This window comes from Plecotus auritus (genome assembly GCF_963455305.1).
Source record: "Plecotus auritus genome assembly, chromosome: 6".
Classification (NCBI taxonomy): Eukaryota; Metazoa; Chordata; class Mammalia; order Chiroptera; family Vespertilionidae; genus Plecotus; species Plecotus auritus.
This window is the reverse complement of record NC_137773.1, coordinates 151767986-151795968: the sequence shown is the minus strand read 5'-3', so window position 1 is coordinate 151795968 and position 27983 is coordinate 151767986. Positions and strand designations below refer to the sequence as shown.

General features: G+C 42.6%; 1 protein-coding gene across 4 annotated transcripts in view; it reads right to left on the bottom strand.

The window, feature by feature from the left end:
- Nucleotides 1–27983, bottom strand: part of CPNE4 (copine 4) — a 390994-nt gene that overhangs the window by 360179 nt on the left and 2832 nt on the right. Inside the window, exon 1 of one of the 4 annotated variants that reach the window (XM_080674010.1) lies at nucleotides 10883–10967. The exons of 1 other annotated variant lie outside the window; for it this stretch is intronic. In XM_080674010.1, coding sequence (XP_080530136.1) covers nucleotides 10883–10935 — 53 coding nt within the window. In that variant the 5' untranslated portion in view covers nucleotides 10936–10967. Of the gene's footprint in view, nucleotides 1–7308; nucleotides 7442–7545; nucleotides 7975–10882; nucleotides 10968–27983 lie in introns of those variants that run through there. 2 more of the 4 variants (XM_080674012.1, XM_080674013.1) reach the window with 2 other exon arrangements.

The window sequence follows — 27983 nt, the reverse complement described above, 5'->3', positions numbered from 1 at the left end:
ACACACACACACACACCTTAAATCTTCTCTGAGGACAGAGAGCAGGAGTGAGGGGGTAAGAAAAACCAATGCTTAGTGCACACCTATGATGCTGGTCCTTTGCAACTGTAAAGAGCTTTACCCCCATTGTTACAGATGATGGAATAAGGCTCAGTACGAGAGGTTTAGTCATTTTCCCAAAGCCAAACAGCTACTGAATGTCAGAAACAGGATTTGAACCAAGTCTGGCTACCTTCTAAGCTTACACCATTATCATAACAAAACTTGACAAATACCCGTCTTTAGCAAAATGCATTACCACCCCAGAGGTTTCTTGGCACATTCCTGAATAAGAATAAGGAAGAAAGAAATAGCATTGATCATGAAGTCAACCAAGACTGCTTGGGCAACCACTAGATGCCTAGCCCTGTTTGGGGTTCAGTAGTGAACACAAGAGGTAGAGTCCTGCTCACGTGAAGGGCCCAAGGACCCCCAACCAGCATTGGTGGTGATTCCACCTTGCTGATTGCCTCATCTGGAAACTGGGGAAGGGTGTGCCTAATTGTGTGCGACTGTCCAGCTCTCAGAGTCTCTGATTCCATCAGAAACGTTTATTGTCCTGTCCCTTTAAAATTCATTCAGGCCATGAGCTGCCCCCCAAATCAACGATTTCCACCCTTTCCCTCTAATCAGGCCTTTCCTCCAACATGATTCACACTCAATCAAGTCAGAGGATTTATGGTGCAAAAGAATCCAACCAGGCTCCTCAGGAGCTTTGCCATCTACCTGGCCAGATAAAATTAACACACCTGCCCCAGGGTGCCCATCCGGGGCTCACATCAACACGATCTCAGGCACAAACGTCCCTGACTGTTGCATTTTGTCGCTGACATCAAATCAGGCAGCCACGTGTCCCCAGTGTCTACTAATAAATTAAAAGCTTTTCTGTCACTTTAATGATGATGATAAAGCATTCCTTTCCACCATTGTACTGTCATTATTTTCCATTTTTGTTCATGCTTGTATTTTACTCATCCATCTTTCAATATCTTAAAAATGGAACCCTTATTTAGATTATTCCAGACCCACCACTTAGTGGTAAGGATCTTGCTGTTGTTATATTTCAGTCACGTTTCCTTTAAAAATCATGTTCCTGTTTAAATGGAGTAAGTCAATTGCATAGGCATTTTATCTTCTGATATTGATGAAATTAGTACACACAGGGCAGTGGTACAAGCTGAGTGGATTTAAGAACCTCGATTAGCACCATTAAATATATATAAGAATCAAAGTGTATGTGGAGCGAGTCCCCTCCCCCTTCTTCTCCACAGACCCTGTTCCCTGAAATACAAGGAGAGGGGAAAACACCTGAATGTGAAGGACCTGAGGGACCATTTTCCAGGCTCTTGACACAAAGCAAGTGACTCTGGTATGTGTTACCCACATCATTCGTTCACTCTCTCCTCACACTTCCCACTGCGGGTTTTAATGTTTCTTCTCACACACCTGTCTGCCCTCAGGCCTGCAGCTTCAAAAGAGATGAACTTCACCTTTATCCCCAGAGCCTGGCACAGCTTTTGGCATTAAGGCTGTGATCGATTATTATTCAACAAACAAATGAGACCCTTCTGTAGATGTGGAGACAGAAGAGAGAGGCTCAGAGGGAACGGAGAGGAAGAAGTTCTGGGAGACACCCATGAGAAAGGGCACGGGAACTAGTATTTGCCTGCCCACCAAATCACCGGACACTAGCCCGGCCGGTGTGGCTCAGTGGTTGAGCGTCAACCTATGAACCAGGAGGTCCCAGTTCGATTCCCAGTCAGGGCACATGCCCAGGTTTCAGGCTTCATCTCCTCCATGCAGGAGGCAGCCAATCAATGATCCCCTCTCATCATTGATGTTTCTATGTCTCTCTCTTTTTCTAAATATCAATAAAGAAAAAAATTAAAATACCGGACACTTTTAAACACTTCACATTGACAATCATTATTAGTCCCATTTTCCAGATGCTAACACTCATGCAGGTGAAGTGATTCACTCAAAGACCTGCAGCTTAAAAACTATAAACCCAAGATTCAAACCAGGTAGTTCTGCCTCTGGGCAAACCAAGAGCAGCCAGACTCCAGACTGCCAGACAGAATCCTGAGAGCAGTCAGACTGCCCAGCCACTGGAAGCGCCCCACCTGGTGCTGAAGGCAAAACCTGTGTCCCCTCTCTGCAGCGCAGTAATTTGGGCTGGAGAGTGAGAGGTGACCGAAAAACCCATACTTCACACCTGGGCACCTCTTTGGGGTTCTGTCAAAACCCATCTCTGAGTCTTAAAGTCCCTCTCATGGTCCGGGGAGGTGGGCTCCGCCGGTGCTCTGGCGCCCTCTAGCGACCATCCGCTCTAATGCCAACTCTCTCCCACCCTTCCCTCTTGCCTCACCAGCCCCGAGGGGCTGCCCTGGCCTTGGACCCCTGTCAGCCCGATTTTGTTCTTCCTCTCTCTCAAAGAGAAATGAACTGCCCTACAGATGTTTGGGATCTCTTGGATAAGGAAGGCCTTTTAGTCAATATACCTTAACCCTCAGAAGGTTTCTAGAATTAACCTGAAATACTGTATTTTCCCCCTGATGTTTCCAAGGAGAATTGTCTCTAGTTTTCTAAATAATAAGAGATACAATGTTTAAAATATTGTATTCTGCACCAGAGATAGAAAAGCAACATTTTAGAAAGTTTGTTCTTTTTGCATGCACCTTTCATTTAAAACAGAATAAAGGATTCCCCTGTGGGTTCCTGGAACTGTAAACACTCATAACATCTGTTTACATTATTGACTCCGTTGTGACATTTAAAATAGGAAGCTAAGACTGCATGAGCAATTCTTCACAAAACATGCACATTAACAGGGATGGCTGCAGACAATTACTTTGTATAAATTTAATCATTTCTATTGGGCAAGTATTACACTGGCTCCTAGAGACAGCAATGTAATAAGTCCCAAGCCTGCTCCTACCAAACCCTCCAATGGATGTGGGAGTCCCACCCCCCCAAAACCATCCCCAACTCAGTAAACATTATCAGTACATTTGGCGCCAGAGATTGGCGCCACCACAGTAATTATCTCCAGGGAACTTGAGTCTCTCTATGAGAGGACTAATCAACAGGGTTGTTGAATGAGTCCCCTGATCTTTTTTTTTTTTAAATATACTTTATTGATTTTTTACAGAGATGAAGGGAGAGGGATAGAGAGGTAGAAACATTGATGAGAGAGAAACATCGATCAGCTGCCTCCTGCACACTCCCCACCGGGTATGTGCCCGCAACCAAGGTACATGCCCTTGACCGGAATCGAACCTGGGACCCTTCAGTCCGCAGGCCGACACTATCCACTGAGCCAAACTGGTTAGGGCAAGTCCCCTGATCTTGAGCAAGTCATCTCTCTGAGGTTCAGTTTCCACATCTGTCAAATTAAACAGCTCGAGCCCATAGATTATCCCCACATTCTCTTCCAGTTCTGAGAGTCATAGATCTGAAGTGATGAAGTTGTTCATAGCATAGAGATGAAATACCACAAGCCAGCTTAGGTGGACTCCCCCATACCCTCCTGAGTGTACTAAAGTCATAGGACTGGAATAAGCCTTCCCAAATTTGTCATCCTGGTCACTTTCGGCTCTTCAAGACTTTCCTTCAGGTCTTCAGTATTTACTGAGCTAAGAGCTATAGTTCACAAGTGGCTTTCCCAAGAATACAGCAGCCAAATAAAGGTCTTCCTGGGATTTGCCAACTTAAGGAAAACATACTATACATCATATATACTTAGTAGTTCATGGACTAAACAGAAAGCTCCACATACATGAGGTTTCTAGCAGAGAAAAGACTGAAAGTATTGTGCAGTGATAGTTTTATTAGATAGCCACTGGTTGAATTCCATGCTAATGGAGGCCTTACTATATATTGTCTATTTCAAGTAACATAGAAAAGACAGTACATCTTGCCTTACCCATTTATTGAGCTTGATTTTAGACCTACCACCAACCTTTACATAAACACCTTACCCCCCCAAAAAAAATGCATTTGTACTGTAACCCCTTAATTTTCATAACATGCTTCCCTCACAAGAAAAACCATTATAGAATTTTTAGGACAATCCTAAAAAGCATGAAGGTCTTGTAATCTGTTCTTTACCATCTACATTCAATCAGGAGAAAGTCAGAGTCGAATGCAACTCTATTATTCTGTGCCGCAAGGTCAGTTCTAATGCACTATAGGATGGTCTTGAACCATGTGACATTTTTAAATGCATTTTAAAATTTCTGTCTTGATATTTTGTGAGTCTAATATACTGACTACGGTTGCCAAGGAAATATGACTTAGGGTTATAAATGGATCCAAAGGGGCTTTGTGGTTTAAAAAATATATTAACAAGACAAAAATGGAAAGATCAAATACAGAGAACAAATTTGGCTTCCCCCCCCCTTCAAAATGCATACCGATCTGCAGGCTACGTCTCTGATTAAAAAGTACGAAGACCCAAGAAGTGGCTTTCCCAACTCAAGAAGAGCCTTTCTCCCAATCAGCCAAGTTGACACCATCAGAGTACCCTTCGCATCTTCTGTTTGGGATTCAGATCCCCGTGAAAGTGTGAGACATCGATTACACACATGAGCTGCTCACCTCCAATACGTTTACCTCCAAATGGAAAATCCTTTCTTTATGTGACTAAAGGTGGCCATAATGGTCCAGAGTGTTACATATCAGGGAACTTATAAAATGATGACCGAGAAAGGCATAGCACAAACCATATAAACACATTCAGTTATGTTCCAAAAGATTCAAATGCAGATGAAAATAGAGATTCCACCATTAACCCATTTTTTTTTATCCATAATTATTTCTTATAGTCAGTATAACTTTAAAGTGTTCAATCATGATGGTGGACTCAGTCTGAAGATGGGAACCATCAAAGCTGCTGTTTGTTGGAATTACTACATAAAACATCTCTGGAAACAGATAACATCTTTGCTTCCTATTAACTGCAATGAGGTCTTTTTAAATAAAAAATCCACAAGCAGATCAAGAAACACTTTAATGCAAGACACTCTTTAATTAAAACCTCCAAAAGCAGGGTCCCCTTAAGACAAACCGATGAGTCAAGCAAAATGCTACGTTGCCACCAGATCGCTGGAGATAAACAGAAGTCTTAGAAGCACAATTGAAAAACAACTCACAATCCTATTTGAAAAGGAATATTTAGAAGCTCTAGTAAAGTGGTTGTCCCATGCTGGGAAGTACAATGGACCCCATCTGTGCATGCTCCCACTAAGGTAGGATGGGAGTATGTCCGGAAGAATAAAAAGGAGGCTGATCACTCATAGGTCTGGGACGGCGAGAGCATTCACATGATAACACGTGACAACACCTTTGGTTCCATTGTAGGCAAGCTCTTCCCCCTCAACCATTCAACACTGCCCAGGATTTGACATCCACTCCTTCCATGAACGGATACTTCCTTTTAGGTCATGGCCAGGGGAAATTGCCTAGTTTTGATATGGTTTGAGTTTGATCCTGTGAAACCTTCAGAATCTTCCCATCAGAGACAATGAGTAGAATGTGGTCTTTATTAGGACCCACTATTAACACAGGTGTTCTAACTGTAATTGCCAATCCTATTTTTATTCTCCTCCCAGGTGTGACCACCTTTGACCTACTCTGAGCTCAACCCCCTGGTCTGCTAGGACTTTGTCAGTCTTTCTTTAAAAAAATGGACAGGCAAAGGAAACGGATTTAACCTAGAGGCAGCAGCTCAGTAAGGGAAATGAAAACATCAGACGTTATCTAATCGAAGCCATAGCCAACCTGAGCTCTGTCTTACCTGCTGGGTCATAAAAAGAAACGGGACCTTCCTAAACTTAAAGGGCATAAAAATAAGGAAAGTTGTTGCTTCTCTCTGACTCCTGGGGGATGCGCTATGCAGTTTAACCAGTACATATATACTCACTACAACATATCATCCTGGATTCAAAACACCTAGGCTCTAGGAAAGTTGTGTGTGTGTGTGTGTGTGTGTGTGTGTGTGTGTGTGTGTGTGTGTGTTTGGGGGGGGCGGGTGTTGAGAATAGGGATTGCTAAGAGGGCAGTAGAAAGAAGGGATGGGAAGAAAATATTTCATTTGAAGATAAAGTAGTTTTTCCATAAGAGCAGGGTTTAGTCAGTTTCAGGAGAACACGAGTTTTGAAGTACCTTGGACAGCTTAAAAAAAAAATGCTGTTTAAGAAACCGAGAAGCAAGTGAGCCAAGAACCACCAGAGCAATGCATTAACAATTCCTGGCAACGCAGCAGGAGGGGGAAGAGTTGGTTTTGCATAGTTCTGAACGCAGGTGGAAAGGAGCAGGGACTCTCCCAAAGGCACAGAAATCCGGTGGCATCCGTGGGTCAATTGGGGCAGGAGGGGCGAGGGGGACTCTGTTATTTCTCTGGCAAAGTTTCCCCAGGCACTCTCCCCGGTCCTCCTTCTTCCCTCCCTGCACCTCCGGAACCCCCACGGCGCGCACTTCACACGCTCCAGGGATGGGATCTTCAACTCGGCAGCCTGCGATTTCTGCGATTTCTGCGGGAGCCTGGCCAGCTCTGGGACTGGAAGCCAGTCTCGCAAGGCCGCGGGGGACGCGGCCGGATCTGGGGGGCAGGGTGAAAACCAACCAGGGCCTTAAAGCCCACCCACCCCCTTCCTTCAGGAGGAAGGATGGGTGCATCTTCCTAAGAGCATCTCTCAGGCTTCCCCTACTCCCCACCGGATGGTCATCGACACTCATTACACTTGGCGTGGGCCACCTCCTAACTGTACCCCTGGTCCCACCCTAACAATCTGGGGCGTCTGCAATACCACGTCTCTTCAGTGGGCTGTGGCCAGCGCTTCAGTGGTCCCTCCAGTCCTGGCCCCGTCCCCTTACGCCCCTGGCTTCTTCACTTAACCGAGGAAGGCGTGCTGAAGAACTTGGCTGAATCCAGGGACTTGCAAGCCTATTGATTCGTTTAAAGCCCGGTAGCCCCGGGCGGGCGCGATGGGAGAATCGGGAGGTTTTGTAAAGGGGTTGGGGAGCAGGCAGAGAGGCCGAACCCACCGCCGCTAGGTGAAGCCATTGGGGACCACTCCGATCCCCCAGCGCTTTCTCCCCCCGTCGGAGGGAGAGCCGCAACTTCGGCCAGGACTCTGCTCCCCTCCTCTCCTAGGTCTGCACCAGCACTGCCCTCCCCCACCCCTCCAGGACTTCCAGGACCGGCCACTCTGCGGGTGCACCGGGTCCCCCTCCGCGCGGCCTCCCTCCCCACGCGCCCCACCCTACCTGAGCGAGCTGGGCGATGTCAGGAAGGCGAGATGCAAGGGATCAAATCAAAGTTCCCTCGCTTGAAAGACCATGCTTGCAGCCCATTCTTAACACCACAGCAGCAGCGATAAACAAGCAAATCCGAGCGCAATCCAGTGCAATCTCAAAAGTTGGTCTTACTACGCAGCAGCCCCAACACACTTTGCAACCGCAGCGCCCCGGGAACACAGGAATGCAGAGTTGGCGTTAGCTTACCTGGGTGTGCCAACCTCGAGGAGTAGAAAGAGAATTCAGCCCGGGAATGGTCTGTCCCGCCCCCAGGATGCAAAATGCAAAATCCGGCTTTGGAGTGGAGGTGGTTGGAGTGGTGTCGGGGGGTCGGGCTTTCCTCCCCCCTCGTCCTCCGAACCAGTTTAAAAACAGCGGATGGAAAAGATGCTGGGAGGAGAGTTTGGTCTCTCCGGAAACCCTGACTCCATTCTTGGTGATGGGGGCTGGGGAAAAGAGAAAATGTTGGGGGGGAGCAGCCTGGTTCTCAGTTAACTCAGAGTAAAGTGGAGGGTACCGGGGGCGGGGGAGGAGCGGGGAGGAGCCAGGGAGGAAGGAAGGAAAGAGGGTAGGGGAGGCGAGCGGGTGGCGGGGAGATGGCAGCTTCTCAGTGCAATTTCCACCTTCTGACGAAACCCATGCGCCCAGCAACCCGCGAGATACTAGTTGGGAAACCTCCGCGCGAGCGCCCCCTGGGGGGTTCCGGCGGCGAGAGCGCTGCCCCGGGCACGCGAGTCCGCGGCCCCGCCCCGGGCTGGGCGGGGGACGCGCGGTGGTCCAGCCGCGTCCACAGTCCAGGCTTCCTGCTCAGCTCCATCGCTCACACCTGCTCCTGGGGACGTTTCAGTCTTTGGAATAAAGCAGTAATATCTGCGAGGGGATGGGATTGATTTTTATTTTTATTTTTATTTTTGCACAGATTCAAGGAAACTCCTTGGATGCATGTCAACTCCCACCAAAAATGAAGAGATCGCTCACCTCCGTGTATGATGGGAACCCGATAATTACTTTTTTAGTAAATTCATGAAAAAAAAATGGACAACCAGGCTTTTTGTTCATCCCTCATGTCTTTCTAAATACGTCCATCTCACAAATAAGATTTTTTTAAGTGCTGAGGGAGTACCTGTGTTTAAACATTGACATAAACCCGCTGTCTTGTGGAAGGGGGGCCACTGCCTCGTGTGATGAAGCACTTTAGAAAGTGTAGCTTCCCTGTTCCAAACTCATTCAGTCACATTCAGACAAATGAGCAATGGGGGAACATATTGTGTCTGATTGTTTCCACAACAGAAGACAAACTAGACAACTCGGCATGTAAATATGGTCAGAATCACAAACCAGCCTTCGGAATCCATAGGGTTCAGAAAAGACTCTGACACTGAGATGGCAAGGAGGATGTCACAATCTAATATGGATAGGGATCTGGGGAGGTCAGAGGGTCTTCACTCCATCTTCTTTAGGCACTATCTAACCAGTCTCCCTCAAGTAAAGCGGTTATCAGCCAAGTGCCTTTCACCAACCGCAGAGCTCTCAATTTCAAAGTCATAGAAGGAGAAATAATAGGGTGAGGGGCAAGCGCCCCACGAATAGTTCTATGGTGGCAATGAAGATCTTTGAAAGGAAGAGAAAAAAAGCCTTCAGAAAGAAAAAAAAAAAAGACATTTTCTTCCCCCAAGTCACCTCCCAAGATCTTCTAAAATAGGAAAACATTAAGCATGGCCCCTAGAAAGGATCTTACGGAGTTTGTAGACTGAAGCTCCTTTGATTCACTTTGATTAGAAAAACTTGGGTCGGGTCCTCTGGTTGAGGCACCTGCCGATCATTGTGGCCTTGGGATATGGGAGTACACTAATGCGCCAGGCCTTCCACGGTGTCGGGAGCATTCAGTTTGCTCTAAGCCAGGGGTGGGCAAACTTTTTGACTCGAAGGCCACAATGGGTTCTTAAACTGGACCGGAGGGCCGGAACAAAAGCATGGGTGGAGTGTTTGTGTAAACTAATATAAATTCAAAGTAAAGGAGCAGAGGGAGAGCAAGAGAACCGGATAGAACAGCCGGATCCGGCCCGCGGGCCGTAGTTTGCCCAAGGCTGCTCTAAGCCCTCCTGGAGCCAGGGTGTCGCCCCACCTGATTCACACTGAGAGTAAAACACAGGGTAGGTTCCCCAAAGGAAATTCAGGGTCTTCCTACCGAGAAAGGAGAGATGGATGCTGGCCAGGCAAAGTCAGCATATGTTCACTAAATATAAAAATATTAAGTCCAAAAATATTCCTTTCAGGTTTAATGGAGAAGTAGCCTCAGCGGTTAACTTAATTTTGAGCTGGATTGAACTAAGAAAGGTGAAAAGAAGAGAAAGGAAAGTCATTAAGCGTTTCCTTGCATGTTGCCCGTGTCCTCTGCAATTTAAGTCGATGAAGGCAGGTCCTAGTCTGTTTTGTTGTCTTGTTCATGATTATAACCCCAATGCCTAATGCAATGTGTACCACTTAGCAGGTAACCAACAAACATTTTGTTAAATTATTTTTTTTTAATTTCTTAATTTATTTTTATTTTTTAAGTTGATTTTAGAGAGAGGGGGGAAGGGAAAGGGACAGAGAGAAAAATCGATGAGAGAGAAATATCCATTGGCTGCCTCCTGCATGCTCCCTACCCAGGACCCAGCCCCAAACCCGGACAATGTGCCATGACCGGGAATCGATCCTATGACCTCTTGGTTCATGGGTCAGTGCTCAACCACTGAGCAACACCAGCTGGGCTGTTAAATTTTTAAAAATACCTTAGAGATCATTTAAAACAATCCTCTTAATTTATAGGTAAGAGAAAAAGAATCAAGATGTGCTGAGCAGGTAGTTTCCAGACAATCTGGTAGGCACTCTATTGACCATCCCATTTAATTTTCTCAACTACTTACCTGAGTATGTTTTATTATATCTACACACACACACACACACACACACACACACACAACTGGGTTTATATTGTCAGGATAACCACACCAGGGAATACAACTAGTTAATGGGAGAACCCGGAGTGTTCACTGAGGCAGGCTCTGAAGGACCAACTCAGAGTAACTAGACATGAACCTGAGAACGGAAGTAATAGAGTGGGAGCCCATAGGGAAGGATCCAGGGCTATCATGTGCGGTCCCCCATGTTTAAAGCATAGACACACAAATGAAACGCAATGCCACAACTTGTGACAAATATGCTTTCCTCTGCCAGCAGCCTGCAGCTCCCTAATTAGAAACAAACAGTCGCTTGCCTGCAAGCCGGTGTGCAGAACACACGTGCAACTTTATGCCAGAAACTTGGATTTTTTTTTTTCTCAAGGCATGACACTGAAGGTAAATTCAAAGAGGCTCCTTGCAGGGCACAGAAAGCAGAATTGCCTCCCACGTCTCACATGAAACCAACAGCTCATCTCCACAAATAAAGATATCTAATCAGCTAATGAACTATGGTCGCAGTCATTGAGCCCACAGCAAGCTGCTCACCAGAGTCCCTTCAACAATGGTGACAGCCAAATTGCCTTATCTGTATCACTCACCTCCTTCCAACTCTCCTTTTCATGGATGCTGAGCTGCTGGGTTCTACAGCCATAGCCAAAATTCTCTTGAGCCACGGCACCTCCGGTGTTCCCAAGCCGCAGAGGAGGCTCCAGCTCTGGGTACATTCACCAGCCCGGTCTCTGTTTAATAACATAAGGGGAGGCATTCGCTCGCTGTCCTATGCCAATATGAAAGGCACCTCACCCATCAGTGTGACAAGTAAAACGCTGGAACGGAGCCAGGGAACAAAAGGGAAGAAATGTGGATTCTTACCAACGCAGTTGATACCATGTTTTAAAGGGCAGCAGATGATGAAGGGGGAAAGCAGGCAGAGTCGGTGCCCTGCGTTAAAAACCTTGGATCCTTCCCTGAATGAGTCAGGATGAGCATTTTGTTTGGAAACTGAATTTCTGTCTTCTTTCTGTCTGTCTGTCTGTCTGTCTGTCTTTCGTTCTTTCTTTCAGCTGTAGGATGGTTCACACTCAACTAGTCAAGGGGACTGCTGTAAATAACAGGATCTATTTTTTGAGGCTTTGGATCAAATAAGAACCTTGAATTTCTCCCTGGGGTTATTTATAGCTCAAAATGTGTCTTTGTTTTTTTATTTCATGTGATTTTGAGAATTGACTGATATGTCTACCTCTGGTGTTTCTGTACATGCCTGAGATGGGTTGTGTTACTGGAAAGCAGAGAGCAATGCTGTAAGAAAGCCCTTCTAAAATGCTAAGAGTTGAGAGAACTATATGTCACAAGTTGCTGCAGGGAACACACCTTCCACTGTCTGTCATTCTTCTGTAAGAGGACCCTGTTTGAACCCTGGTATCTCTAAAGCCATCACTAACCAATTATGCCAGGAAGGGGCGCCTTATACTCTTGCCTACCAGTAGGTGGCGTTAAACTCCCTCTAGCTTTTCTTCATTGCATTTTTAAAAACCAGAGACAGAGAACTCTTTCTTTCTGAGATTTTACATTTGCCCAATAGTGATATTTTAAAATACACTAAATCAACTCTATTATTTTCAAGTAAATTATTCCATTTATCTCTTAATCAGGTCCCTCAGTCCTGCCTCTCAGCCTCATTTCCACCTTGCGAGAAGAAGGTATTTTGAATTGAACTCCATCTCTGGGATTCTGGTTTTCATCTATATAATATCTGCGCAGCCACAGCACTCCTCGTGTTTGTGATAAACTCATTAAGACGCCATTCCTTTGGGTTTAAGGGATGTTAGCATGCAACTCTTACTGAGTGGCAGAGTCTGCTATTTGCCTAGCCCTGGCCTATATTCACTTTCGTTTGTTTTTCCTTATTAAGAATAGCAGTTTTGTGGGAGGTGGCAATGTGCTCAGCCCCAAACCCACATTTTCCAGCCTTGCTTGCAGATGGGGTAGTCATGTGACGAAGATCTAACCCTGCACTGTCTCATATGGTAGCCACTAGACACATACAGCTACTTACATTTAAATTTATTGACATGAAGTAAAATTTAAAATTCATTTCCTCCGTGACACCAGCCATATTTTATTTTTTAATATGTTTTTATTTATTTTAGAGAGTGAGGAAGGGAGAGGAAGAGAGAGAGAGAAACATCATCAATGTGAGAAACATTGATCGGCTGCCTCCTGCAGGCCCCCTACTGGGGATTGAGCTGGCAACCAGGGCACGTACCCTGACTGGGAATCAAACCTGCGACCTTTTGGTGCTTGGGATGACACTCAACCAACAGATCCACCCTGGCCAGTACACGTTTTAAATGCTAATAGTCACAAGTGGCTAGCAGCTACCACCTTGGATAGTTCCGATACAGGGCATGCCCAGCATCACCGAAAGTTCTGCTGTACATGCTGGTCTTGCCATTGAGGTGTCAGTGGAAGTTAGAGGGAAGTTTCCATGATCATCTTAAAAGGGAGGGAGATACTGACTCAGCTGGCCTGTTTCTTTATCCCCTCCTCCCCCTCCCTTCTTTCTACCTAAAGGAGAAGGTGGGTCAACCATCATGTGACCGTGAAGCAGCAAGCATTTGCTAAGGCAGGATAAGCAGAAAGATAAAAGGAACCTGGGTCTTGATATCATGAAGGCAAGCACGTTATCATCAATTTTATTATGAGGAAAATAAAGCCTCCGGTTGAGTCAGGCCATTATTTTCAGCTTTTTTATTACTAACAGCCCAATATTACTTCTAACTGATCGACCTTCAGAAAGTTACCTGGACGATTTTTATTAATGGCTTTGGATAAACAGTTGCTTTCCAGTTTCCTTTCCTTTAGACAGAGCTGGGGACAATATCTTGGTTAAAAGAAACAAAACAGCCTATATTCTACCAAGAGTCAATTATTAGTCATTCATTTAAATATGCAAGTGGGCCAAAAGCGGGGTGGGGAGGACACTAGGATATTAATGGTACCCGAAGTGATGATCTTCTATCTGATAGTTTGGCTGAAAAGCAGCTTTGCATTTTCCTGGAGAAGAGGTTGGTGGGTATGGAGAGAAAAGGAAAATAGTATTTGAGACTGTCTTATGTGCTAGGGAGTTGGCTGAATGACTAACCAATTATCGTATTTAGCTCACATGACAACCCCATAAGATAAGTATTTCCTTTTTGGTTTGCAGATAACAAACTGAAGCGGAGAGAGATTAAGTATATTGTCAAAATCCACATAGCTAGTTAGTTACAGAGATGAGTTTTAAATCCAGGTCGGCTCAGCTCTTGCCACAACTATTTAATGAAGGGTTGTTGTGAGGCAGCGTGCAGAGTTTTTAAACCGCATATATATATATAAAGATGTTTTAATTATTAAATGAAATATTTTATCCTGCTTTGCAGTCTAGCTTTTTATTTCTAACTAGAGGCCTGATGCACGAAATTCGTGCGAGGGGCCCCACCGCAGCCACTGCCTCTGCCTCCTCGCCCCCCCCACACACACACACCCCCACCACTGCAGTGGCCACCGCTGGCTGGGCCCCCCGCCGCCGCGGCTTCATCTGGAAGGACATCTGGTCTCATTAGCATATTACACTTTTATTATTATAGATTATATTAACATTCATCGTAATTTATAATGGTTATAAAATATCCCTGTTGTGGATGTAACAATATATGCTAAACAACCCCATTTTTTGAGCATTTGTTTCCAATTTCTCCCTATTGTACACAAGGCTTCCATAAGCATGATTTTATATCTTATACCTCTGAAATGATGTGACAAGAATACCAAGAAAGGCACCTCTGTGGTAATCTTTACAAAAATCCATAATCTCAGTCTAATATCATGAGCAAAACACCCAGCACAAATTGAGGAACATTCTATGAAATATCACGCCAGTACTCCTCAAAACTGTCATCATAAAAAAAAAGAAGAAGAAGAAGAAAGACAGAAACCGTCACAGACCAGATGATACTGCGACATGACAACAAATGCAAGGTGGAACCTTAGATTGGAATTTGGAAAAAGAGGACATCAGTGGGAAAACTGGTGACATCCAAATAAAGTGTGGTGTTTACTTACCTAATAGTACTGTGCCCATGTTGGTTTTTCAGTGTGACACATACTCCTTGTTAATATAAACTGCTAACATTAGGAGAAAATGAATGAGACGTATATGAAAATACTCTGTACTATCTTTAAAGCTTTTCCATTAAATCTAAAATTATCCCAAATGAAAAGTTTATTAAACACACACACACACACACACACACACAACTTTTCTACTTGGTTCCTTAGGATAAAGTTAGACTAGTTCGGGTGTATGGATACATTTTGTGAAATTACCAGGTTGTTAATTGCCTATTTTGTGAGTAAAAACCTGGCTTTATCTGATTGGTATCTTTAAGTCACATGTCTCCTTAGCAAATTCCACAGAAGACATCCCCCAGTTAACTCCTTGCAAAAGCCAGAGAGAATATTGATGAGAACTGCCAGAGAATTAGCACCCAGCCCACCTTTCCCAGCCCGGCTGCTTCTCAACAGGCAAAGAAATTTAAAACAAAAAAACTCCTGGGAAACAAGAACAGAAAGTCAGAGGATGCCATTTTTACATAGTCATTTTTCTGATTGCAACTCTGCTTTCTGCATTTTTCCAGCAGCGCTGCCTTTAAAGTGAATCACCAGTGATCAAAGGCAAACCAAAATAACACATTGTTCCTCCAGAGAAGAGAAGGTGAAGTCCCATCATTCTGAGGGTATTCTCAGAGGAAAGAAAGAAGAGCAAGAGAGAGACCACATTGTCTACTTCTCCTAAAAGCAAGGCCTGTAATTTTGTTCTTTTGAAAATCTTTTTTAAAAAACACTTGCTTGTTGGAAAAGGTGTAAATAACGCTGAGGCGTGTGTATTAAAAACTTTATCTATTCTGTTTCTATCACCTCCTCCTAGAGCAGTGTGCAGTGGATGGTCTCCATTATGCCTGAACTTGCTGTTGGTATTTATAGAAAAGGAGATATTAACACAGGTATTAAGCATCTGTGTGCCAGACACTGTACTAGGCCCCTATGGGTATGTTGTCATCAGTTTTTCCCAACAGTGCCGGGTAAGAGTGTGGGAGATTCCAAAAATGATCACTAGTCTTCCCTTCCCTATAACCATACCCCTTGCCGTGTGCCTCTGCAGCTCTTCCCACCCAGGAGGGGCATCTGTTTTTCGGCCCTCTTGAATTTGGGTTGGCCTTGTGACTTACTGCAGCCAATAAAAATCAGCAAAAGAGATGTTGTGCCCGTTCAGAGCCTACTAGACTGTTAAGAGGTTTGGCACATTTTCACCTAGCTACCATAAGAACACACCCAGGCTCTTGTTAGAGGATGAGTCAGAGAGGGGACAGAGATGAGCAAGTGCAGCCAAAGCCCAGACATGTGAGACAGCCCAGGCAAGATCAGCAAACCAGCCCCCAGCCAACATTCACTTGACCATAAGCACAGGAATGAGCCATGCTGAAAACAGCTAAGCTTGGATAGAACTATGAACTCATAACTGCTTGTTATGTTAAACCACTGAGTTTTAGCAGTGGTTTGTTATACATCAATAGCCAGTTGATATAAGATGGTAGTCTTAATTCTTTTTATGACATAAGATAATTAAGGCAAAGACAGATTAAGTCATTTCCCCAAGGCTGCACAGCTAGTAAGTGGGGACAGTCAAGATTCAAACCAGGTACTAAATAAATCTAAGGTCTCTACTCCTTCAACCCCTGCCCATGGAATAAAGACAAGAAGAAAAACCAACACAATCAAAGGTCACAGCTGGTTAAGTGTGATAAAACAGAGTCACTTTCCCCCTGAATTCTAGATACAGTGCAATATGTGTGATGTGTCTATGTAAAGAATGATCTATTTAATGGAGAGAATGAGGTAGGTAAGAGAAAGCTATTTTTTAACTTCAATAACAGTCTAAAATGCATTCATCTTGATGTAAATCTGTAATTATCTCACAATGACAACTGGCTTGCTTTTGGCAAACTGACTTGTTTCTCCCTTAAAAGCAAGGTCACTCTGGGGATAAACTCAGCACTCCTTTTTTCCCTCCCCGTGGGACTCTGCCCTGCACTTGCATCCCTCCTTTGTTCAATGTCTCTTTCCAAATGTTTTCCCTTTTATCTCCTAGGCTCAGTCTAACGTCTTCTGTCTTCCAAACCTATATAATAGCAGTTTAATTAATGCCTCATAGCCTCATTCTCCTAACTCCTGCATTTCTTTTAATTTAATAAATCTTTATTGTTCAGATTATTACAATTGTTCCTCTTTTTTCCCCCATAGCTCCCCTCCACCTGTTTCCCACCCCACCCTCTGCCCTCCCCCCCCCTCACTGGCCTCATCCATAGGTGTACGATTTTTGTCCAGTCTCTTCCCACACCCCTTTCCCCCCAAGAATTGTCAGTCCACTCCCTTTCTATGCCCCTGATTCTAATATATTCACCAGTTTATTCTGTTCATCAGATTTTTTTATTCACTTGATTTTTAGATTCACTTGTTGATAGATATGTATTTGTTGTTCATAATTTTTATCTTTACCTTTTTCTTCTTTTTCCTCTTCTTAAAGAATACCTTTCAGCATTTCATATAATACTGGTTTGGTGGTGATGAACTCCTTTAGCTTTTTCTTATCTGTGAAGCTCTTTATCTGACCTTCAATTCTGAATGATAGCTTTGCTGGGTAGAGTAATCTTGGTTGTAGGTTCTTGCTATTCATCACTTTGAATATTTATTGCCACTCCCGTCTGGCCTGCATAGTTTCTGTTGAGATATCAGCTGACATTTGTAAGGGTGCTCCCTTGTAGGTAACTAACTGTTTTTCTCTTGCTGCTTTTAATATTCTCTCTTTGTCTTTTGCTCTTGGCATTTTAATTATGATGTGTCTTGGTGTGGTCCTCTTTGGATTCCTTTTGTTTGGGGTTCTCTGCACTTCCTGGACTTGTAAGTCTATTTCTTTCACCAGGTGGGGGAAGTTTTTGGTCATTATTTCTTCAAATAGGTTTTCAGTATCTTGCTCTCTCTCTTCTTCTGGCACCCCCATAATTCTGATGTTGGTACGCTTGAAGTTGTCCCAGAGGCTCCTTACACTATCTTTTTATTTTTGGATTCTTTTTTCTTTCTTTCTTTCTTTTTTTTTTATTAAGGTATTATATGTGTACATATCTTACCATTGCCCCCCCCCACCCCACTCCCATACATGCCTCACCCCCCAATGTTTTGCATCCGTTGGTTACTCTTATATACATGCATATAAGTCCTTCAGTTGATCTCTTATTTCCCCCACCTCTCCCTAACCTTAGTGCTGTAATTTGACAGTCTGTTTGATGCTTTACTGCCTCTGTATCTATCTTTTTGTTCATCAGTTTATAAATGTTTTTTATTATCCCCAAATGAGTGAGATCATGTGGTATTTTTCTTTCATTGACTGGCTTATTTCACTTAGCATAATGTTCTCTAATTCCATCCAGGTGCCTACAAATGGTAGTAATTCCTTCTTTTTTATGGCAGCATAGTATTCCATTGTGTAGATGTACCATAGTTTTCTGATCCAGTCATCTGCTGACGGGCACTTAGGCTGTTTCCAAATCTTAGCTATGGTGAATTGTGCTGCTATGAACATAGGGGTGCATATATCCTTTCTGATTGGTGTTTCTAGTTCCTTAGGATATATTCCCAGGAGTGGGATTACTGGGTCAAATGGGAGTTCCATTTTCAGTTTTTTGAGGAAACTCCATACTGTTCTCCACAGTGGCTGCACCAGTCTGCATTCCCACCAGCAGTGCACGAGGGTTCCTTTTTCTCTGCATCCTCGCCAACACTTGTCGTTTGTTGATTTGTTGATGATAGCCATTCTGACAGGTGTGAGATGGTATCGCATTGTCGTTTTGATTTGCATCTCTCGGATAATTAGTGACTTTGAGCATGTTTTCATGTGTCTCTTGGCCTTCCTTCTGTCTTCTTTTGAAAAGATTCTATTTAGGTCTGTTGCCCATTTTTTTATTGGATCATTTATCTTCCTTTTATTAAGTTGTATAAGCTGCCTGTAGATGTTGGAGATTAAACCTTTATCAGTGATAACATTTGCAAATATGTTCTCCCATACAGTGGGGTTTCTTGTTGTTTTGTTGATGGTTTCTTTTGCTGTGAAAAAGCTTTTTATTTTGATGTAGTCCCATTTGTTTATTTTCTCTTTGGCTTCCATTGCCCTAGGGGCAGTATCAGTGAAAAAGTTCTTTTGGCATATGTCTGAGATTTTGCTGCCTGTGGATTCCTCCAGTATTTTTATGGTTTCCCGTCTTATATTTAAGTCCTGTACCCATTTTGAGTTTATTTTTGTGTATGGTGTAAGTTGGTGATCTAGTTTCATTTTTTTGCATGTATCTGTCCAATTTTCCCAACACCATTTATTAAAGAGACTGTCTTGACTCCATTGTATGCTCATGCCTCCTTTGTCAAATATTAAATGCGCATATTGGTTTGGGTCGATATCTGGATTCTCTATTCTGTTCCATTGATCTATATGTCTGTTCTTGTGCCAGTACCAGGCTGTTTTGAGGACAGTGGCTTTGTAATACAGCTTGAAATCTGGTATTGAGATCCCTCCTACTTTATTCTTCTTTCTCAGGATTGCTGTGGCTATTCGGGGTCTTTTTTTATTCCAGATGAATTTTTGGAGAGTTCTTTCTAGGTCTGTGAAATACGCCATTGGTATTTTAATGGGGAGTGCATTGAATCTATAGATTGCTTTGGGTAGTATGGACATTTTAATGATGTTGATTCTACCAATCCATGAACATGGTATGTTCTTCCATCTGTTTACATCTTCCTCTATCTCTTTTTTCAGTGTCCTGTAGTTTTCCACATATAGGTCTTTTACCTCCTTGGTTAGGTTTATTCCTAAGTATCTTAATTTTTTTGGTGCGATGGAAAATGGGATTGCTTTTTTAGTCTCTCTTTCTGTAAGTTCACTGTTGGTGTATAGAAATGCCATAGATTTCTTGGTGTTAATTTTGTGTCCTGCTACATTGCCGAATTCATTTATTAAGTCTGTTAGTTTTTTGATGGAGTCTTTCGGGTTTTTTATGTACAATATCATGTCATCTGCAAATAAGGACAGCTTTACTTCTTCTTTTCCAATTTGGATGCCTTTTATTTCTTCTTCTTATCTAATTGCAGTGGCTAATACTTCCAGTACTATGTCAAACAGGAGTGGTGAGAGTGGGCATCCCTGTCTTGTTCCTGTTCTTAGGGGAAATGGTTTTAGTTTTTGCCCATTGAGTATGATGTTAGCTGTGGGTTTATCATATATAGCTTTTATTATGTTGAGGTATGATCCTTCTATTCCCACCTTGTTGAGAGTTTTTATCAAGAAAGGGTGTTGGATTTTGTCAAATGCTTTTTCTGCATCAATTGATATGACTATGTGATTTTTATCTCTCAATTTGTTTATGTGATGTATCACATTTATTGATTTGTGGATATTGAACCATCCTTGCATTCCTGGGATAAACCCTACTTCGTCATGGTGTATGATCTTTCTGATGTACTGCTGGATCCTATTTGCTAGAATTTTGTTGAGGATTTTGGCATCTACATTCATGAGGGATATTGGCCTGTAATTCTCCTTCATTGTGTTGTCTTTATCTGGTTTTGGTATTAGGGTGATGCTGGCTTCATAGAAGGAGCTTGGAAGTGTTCCTTCCTCTTGAATTTTTTGAAATAGTCTGAGGAGGATAGGTTTTAGTTCTTCCTTGATTGTTTGGTAGAACTCTCTTGTGAAGCCGTCTGGCCCCGGGCTTTTGTTTGCCGGAAGCTCTTTGATGACTGCTTCAATTTCTTCCATAGTTACTGGCATGTTGAGCTGTTTAGAATCTTCCTGATTGAGTTTTGGAAGGTTATATTTTTCTAGGAATATGTCCATTTCCTCCAGGTTGTCCAGTTTGTTGGAATAGAGTTGTTCATAGTATTTTTTAACAATCCTTTGTATTTCGGCGGGATCTGTTGTTATTTCACCTCTTTCATTTCTGATCTTGTTTATTTGGGTACTCTCTCTTTGCTTCTTGGTGAGCCTGGCTAGAGGGTCATCAATCTTGTTTATCCTTTCAAAGAACCAGCTCTTGGTTTTGTTGATCTTTTGTATTGTTGGATTCTTTTTTCTTTTTGCTTTTCTGGTTGAGTGTTTTTTGCTTCTTTGTATTTCAAGTCTTTGACTTGATTCTTGCGTTCCTCTAGTCTGCTGTTAGATCTCTGTATAATATTTTTTATTTCAGTCAGTGTATGCTTAATTTCTAGTTGGTCCTTTTTCATATCCTCTAGGGTCTTGCTAAATTTATTGGCCTTTTCTAGAAAATTCTTGAAAAACCTTATAACCGTCGTTTTGAACTCTATATCCAGTTGTTTGCTTTCCTCCATTTCTTTCATTTGTGACCTGTTTCTTTGTCTCTGCATTTTGGCTGCTTCCCTGAGTTGATAGAGTGGCTTTGTGTGCTAGGTGTCCTATAGGGCCCAGTGGCTCAGCCTCCCCAGTTACCTGAGGTGGACACTCTTGTTGCACCCCTTGTGGGCTGTGTGCACAGTCTTATTGTAGTTTAGCCTTGATTGTTGTTGGTATCACTGGGAGGAATTGACCTCCAGGCCAATTGGCTGTGAGGATCAGCTGTGTCTACGCTGGGAGAACTTCTGTGCTGGAAAAACCCTTATGAGACAAGACTTGCAAAAGCCTCTGTGCTCAGCTTGGATGGGGCAGAGTCTCAGGGTGGAGCAGACAGCATTGGTTTCCCATCAGCCCTGCTCTAATAGGCCCCTGTGTCTCAGTGTCCCGCGGTAATTGCTGCACGCACCTCTAAGAGAAAGCCGCCCTCGAGTTCTGCCCACTGCCAGACAGTCCAGTTTCTCTCTCCAGAGTCTTGCCCAGAACTGGAGTTCAGTGCAGTCAGGAGCTTTTGTCTCCCTCCCATTTGAGAAAGCCAGCCGCATACTCAGTTGCCTGCCCTCTCCACGCGCGCGCGCCTCGGTACCTCTGCCTTCCACAGTTCCTCTGAGTCTCAGTGTGCTTTTCTCTTTCCTGACAGTCCAGTTTCACCCCGTATGAGTCTGGGTCCCCAGAGTCTCGCCCGGAACTGGAGTTCAGCGCAGTCAGGAGCTTTTGCCTTCTTCCTGCTTGAGAAAGCCAGCTGCACACTCAGTTGCCAGTCCTCTCCGTGAGTACGTCTCAGTACCTCTGCCTCCTCCTGCAGCTCCTCTGAGTCTCAGTGTGCTTTTCTCTTTCCTTCTAGTTGTAGAATTTCCACTCAGCCAGCCTTCCTGTGGTTCTGGATGATGCCCGTTTTGTCTTTTAGTTGTAGTTTTGAAATTGTTGTGCGAGGCAGCAGTTTAGGTGTTTACCTATGCCGCCATCTTGGTTTCTCCCTAACTCCTGCATTTTTGATAACTTCCTTTTCTGATCTTGAATTTGTCACTTGTCTAGTTCATTACTCCCAGGTCATCTTTCTTTGGGTCAACAAGAAGGTGAATTAGATCATGTCGTTCCTCTACTTAATACCCTTCAGTACTTTCCTATTGCTCTGAGCCCCTTAACGTGGCCTAGGAGGTCCTGCATGAGCCAGTCCTTTCTACTTTTCTTGCTTGGTCTCTCACTATGATGACCCACTCCAGCTCCTCGACATTCATGCTTTAGCCAGGCTGAATTTCTTTCAGATCATTCGACTCCTGTTTCCAAGCCTCCCCACATGCTGATTCCTCTGCTGAGAATTCCCTATATGTGTGTATACATGTCTTTGTATCTGTGCACATGCACACATATGCACATGCACATGCACACACACACACACACACATGTTTTGGCTAATTTTTTAAGTCTTAGAAGAAAAGTCCTTTCTGCTGGGAAGCCCCGCTCTGAATCTTTCAAAGAAAATGATATGGTCTTATTATGTGCCCACAAGTAACTTGTACTTACCCTACTACGCGAGCCACATGCGGCTCTTTGGCCCCTTGAGTGTGGCTCTTCCACAAAATACCACGGCCTAGGCGAGTCTATTTTGAAGAAATGGCATTAGAAGAAGTTTAAGTTTAAAAAATTTGGATCTCAAAGAAATTTCCATCGTTGTACTGTTGATATTTGGCTCTGTTGACTAAAGAGTTTGCTGACCACTGCCCTACTATAACATTTACTACTCTGTATTGTATTTTCCGGTTTAATTATCTGTATCTCTTAACTTACTATCTTTTACTTTCCATTGTATACTCAAGGCTAGAATGAAGCTTTGTGCATAGTAGACTCTCAATAAATATTTATTGAATTAATAAATCATATGTTATTATTCTTCTTTATGTATGCTTTACCCTCAAAATAACATTATACTCAATATACAAGAGAACAAAATTGGAATCTTTTTGGTAATAATAGAAAAATGAACATAAACTAGCTTGAAAAACCAGGATCGATTGGTTCATGTAGTTGGAAGACTCCATAGGCAGGACAATAATCAAAGGTGGTTTTATCCAATAATTTCTGGCTCTGTCTTACTTCTCAAACATATTGTAAGATAGCTGACCGCTCAAACTACACATTCATAGGTCCAGAGGAAGAGAGAAATCCCAAGCAAAAATTCCAAGATTTGTTCTGATTGGATCACTTAGGCCACACAGTCAGCAAAGAGTCAATGCTGGAGCCAGGATAATCCAATATGCCCATAGCTTAAGCCTCCCACTCCCAAAGTAAGTGGATTGTTTGGGGGAAGTAATGGCCAACTAAATGAAAATTGGGCTGCCATTAAGGAAAGAGTCATGGGTACTAGCTAAAGCCAAAAAATGACCCTGCATTGGTCACCACATATTTTATTATGACTGAATTCATAGTAATTTATAAGACATGTGCTCTGTATCCTGGGCCTATGTGGAATAGAAATAAGATACTGCTTCTACCCCAAAATAACTTAAGCTCCAGTTGGATTAACTCCTTCTACTCTTCATTTCACATGTAAGCAGAAGTTGATTTGGGATTCTGTAAGAATGGAAAAGGAAAATTGCTTATATAGCTTTGCCCATTTGGGGCTTCAATATCTTGATAACACCAAGTCCTTGTATATATGTATAGAAAGGATGCTGACTTATTTGAGTATAACTGAATGCTCACTAGAGGGTGAGACCTGCATGTGATTCACTATATGACTAACTGCAGCATGCATAATATATTCTTCTATTCTCAAGTTCAAGTTGCATTGCCAACTTCCTAGAAATTGCAGAAATCATTAGCTAGGCATGGCCAAGTGAATTTTCTTGGCTGTGGTCCGATCTGGATATGCAATCTTCTCACAATACACAGGTTTTGATGAGCCTCTTCTCAACATCGTTCTGTGATGGGACAGTCCTCAGAGCAGAGCTGTCTTAATACGACTGGCAGAAACTTTTCAGCTTCTCGATCAATAATCATTCAAAGTTAACATTTTATGTGCAGAGTCTTCATCGACTGTTACTAAAAGCAGCTCTTCAAACATGCTCTACTAACTCTAGCTGCTGGTTGTTCCTTGCCTTGGGAATGACTTTTTTCTCTTTGGTCTTATTTTCTGTTTCTGTATTCCTCTCACTGGAAGTCTGTTGTCCACCTATTCTGCATTAGTGGAAAAGCATTTGACACCTTGCTCTTTGGGGACAGAAAGAGTAGCTTCCAGATTAGGCCCAAACTAAAAACCAATCTCTGCCTTGAGCAGAAACATGATCCTTCTATACTGACCACAAAACATCCTTTCTGGCTTTAGCATATCAGAGGATTAACTCCTTCTACTCTTCATTTCACATGTAAGCAGAACCCCTTGCCTACTGATATTAACCAGTGTTACAATGAAAATCAGCACACGTGAGATAAAGAAAGATGTCAGGTCATTTAAGGGGGTGACCCAACTTACCATAATAGCTTTTCTTTTTTTATAGATATCAAATCAACTGGATTTCAAGATCCATCTTTATTTGGTAAATATTTTCCCACTCATAAAAATAAATAAATAATTTTTAAAAAGACCAGGATCATCGAGATACTACACTACCAAGTTTTTTTTCTAGAGTTGCCACAAGTAACAAGATGATTTATTTGATTCATTTCTTCTTTCTGAACATTTCCTTCAATGAATATAGAAGCACAGAATCAAAAGCGAGTTTTGAACATTGTTAATTCACTCATTCAGTAAGTATTTCCTGAGCACCTGCTTATTGTGTGCCAGGTACTCTACTAATCACTGGAAATATAAAGGGCAAAAATAGACTGATATTGCCAGACATGTGTGGCTAGTGGTTGAGCATCGACCTATGGACCAGGAGGTCATGATTCAATTCCATGTCAGTTCATTTGCCCAGGTTGCAGGCTCGACACCCCGTAGCGGGCATGTAGGAGGCAGCCAATCAATGATTCTCTCTCATCATTGATGTTTCTCTCTCTCTTTCTTCCTTCCTTTCTGAAATCAATAAAAATAAAAGAATATTAGTGTTAAACCCCCCTTAATTTCTCCATCCTCAGACTTATCAACATGTCAGTAAACGATTACTGTTGCTATAAACAGCCAGCTAGGAGCAGCTCTAAATTTAACTAAAAACTTAATAATTCATAGCAAGAAAAGTGCTCTGGTGGGTAATAGAATCTCCCTCCTTCAATAAATAACAACAACAATAATGACAAAAACTAATTATTTTTAAAAGTGAAAAGAACCACCACAACCAACATTTAGATGTGACATTATAAAAATGACAGCTGAAAAAAATTAACAATAAATAAATAAATAAAAATGGCAGCTGAGCCAGGGCAGTAGGGGAAAAGAAGATTCTGGTGCATCTTAGCAGAATCAGTGCTGGGCAAAGAATCTGGATTAACAAACCCAAGCATAATCATTAAGCGCCTCAAAGTTGGCACAGTCAGCAGTTAGAGGAGGCTGTAAAACTCAGCCTCTGGCCTGTCACCACAGAAACTCCAAAGGGTGGAAGAAAATGCTAGCATTCCACTTGGGCATCTCTGGCTGCGAGAGCCAAGAAGAAGGAAGACAAAATGGTCAGCACTACCCAGATCTAGCTGTCTCCAACAATAATACTTAGCAAAACAAGACAAAAGCTTGTGCTCTTAGGGTGTAGGGAAGGTGCCCTTAGAACCCCAGATGAATCAAGACTCACTTCTCCACTTAGAACTATAAATGAGGAACCAAATCCACAGATGCTGTTTTGTTTTTCGTCTACTACTGGCAGGACTAGGAATAGCTACTGGGGAAATGTGAGTAGAAAATGGCCATATGAAACAAGCAAGATGACATCTCTGGTGTTAGTACAGTCCATACTGACTTGGAGCACATCCATGGAAAGAGGCCATCCCTGTGCTCTCTCCCCTCCACAAGAATAGAAAACGACTTCAACCAGGGGCAATGAGTCCTGATACAGGACATCTGACAAAGCTTCAGAAGAAGGAGAAATTCTCCAAAGCCCACACTCAACCTAAGCATCTCTCTCCAAATCCTTCCCAGTACTCTGGGTTATTTAAAAAAATGGGTAGAACTCACAATGTGTACCCTTCAAAGTAGCTCAGAAGAGGATGTTAAATAAGACACAGATAGCCGAAACCGGTTTGGCTCAGTGGATAGGGCATCGGCCTGCGGACTGAGGGGCCCCGGGTTCGATTCTGGTCAGGCGCATGTGCCTTGGTTGCGGGCACATCCCCAGTGGGAGGTGTGCAGGAGGCGGCTGATCGATGTTTCTCTCTCATCGATGTTTCTAGCTCTCTATCCCTCTCCCTTCCTCTCTGTAAAATATCATTAAAATATATTTAAAAAAAAAAAAAAGACACAGATAGAGTAGGAAGAGAGTCAAGGAGCATCCATCCACATTATTAGAACATGTACAAACTCTGAGCAGAGTTGCCCATATCAAGCACTGAAGATACAAAGAAATTGTGTAGCATCAAGAGAACACACTACAGCCCAATGAGAGAGAGAGAGAGAGAGAGAGAGAGAGAGAGAGAGAGAGAGAGAGAGAACCAAAGTTGCCAAAATTTTTCTAAAAGCTAACATGGAATAAAATTCTCTGGCAGTAGTACTGGGTGCCATAATCTTTCTATGGGTGTCTATAAAAATGAAATCAATAAAATAAGACTACAAACCAAAGATAATAAAATAACAGGATGAGATGAAAATTGAAATTGCAAAGATAAGGAAATAAGCCAAAGACAAAAACAACCCATTATGGACCAAGGAATATAATAGACACAGCTGAAAACAATTACTAACATATAAATAAGACTTAATCACAGTGAACATAGAAAAAAAAACACACAAGCCTAAAACAATAACATGCTGAAAACAAAACAAAACAATGGCCCAACATAAGGCATATTATTTCTCCAGAAATAGGAAATGCAAATAAATGAGTCAGAAAATGTATTTAAAAGTTATTGAAGAGATTTTCCTTGAACTAGGAAGAACAATCTACAGACTGAAAGGACAAAGAATGTTCCAAGAAAATTACTAATTATGAATTGCTGAAATCATCATCAAGTTATTGAACTCTGAGGCTAGAAGAAAAGTCTTCAGATATTTAGTAGACAGAAAAGAAAGTCATGAGTACAGAAAAGAGAGAGAGAGAGAGAGAGAGAGAGAGAGAGAGAAAGAGAGAGACTGGCTTCAGAATCTCCCCAGCAAAATGTAATGACAGAAGTTAGTGACCAATGGCTATAAAGTTCTGAGTTCAAGGAACCCTGATTCAAGACTACCTTGCAAAATCAAGATGTCTTTCAAATATAGAGGAAACAAAAAATTCCTTTCACCATGAAAGAGTTAAGGGATTATAATGCCTGAGAGGCCTTGAAAAAACTTCCAGATCGTTAAATGAAACCAACAAAAACTTCAATCAAAACAGAGAATTCAAGGCTAGAGAAACCATAGTAAAAAAGATGAATTTTTTAAATAAAATTAGGGTTAAATAACTATGGAAATTGTACAACATAGAAGTAAATGTTACAAATACTGACAGCTTAAAAATAAAATACTATAACTAAAGAAAAAAAAGGAAGTGGTGGGGGGGGGGAGAAAGTAGGAGAAAATGTAAATGTGCAACATTTTCATTTCTCATAGCAGAGAAACAATCGGTAAATAGGGAACACAGTTCCAAACCACTCATGACTCCTACCTGTCAATGTTTCTGCCAGCGATGTTCTTATCAAATGTTAGTGTGCCCCACAACACCTGAAGGCCTTCTTAAAATCCAGATTGCTCGGCCCATCTACAGAGTTTCTGGCTCAGTAGGTGTGGGCTGCCACCTGAGAACTTGCATGTCTAACAAGTCCTTAGGTGACTGCTGATGCCACTGGTCCACAGATGTTTCTAAGGGACCACTGACTTAGAAGGAGCTTTTAGGAACTAGATTCTCTTGGGAAATTATTGTTTTAGTTTAAATTTAAATGAGATTAATCATTTTTATTTAAAATGACATCTAGAGTATGATGTCTTAATATAATCATCATTTCCATCTAGCCCACTTTTCTCCTTTTGTATATGTCTGGAGAGAGAAAGAGGGGAGGAGAGGAAAGGAAAGGAGAAAGGTGTTCTAGAATAATGTTCACTTGGTGTTAATAATGATAGTTATTCCCAGGTGGTGAGATTTGGAGATCTTATTTGC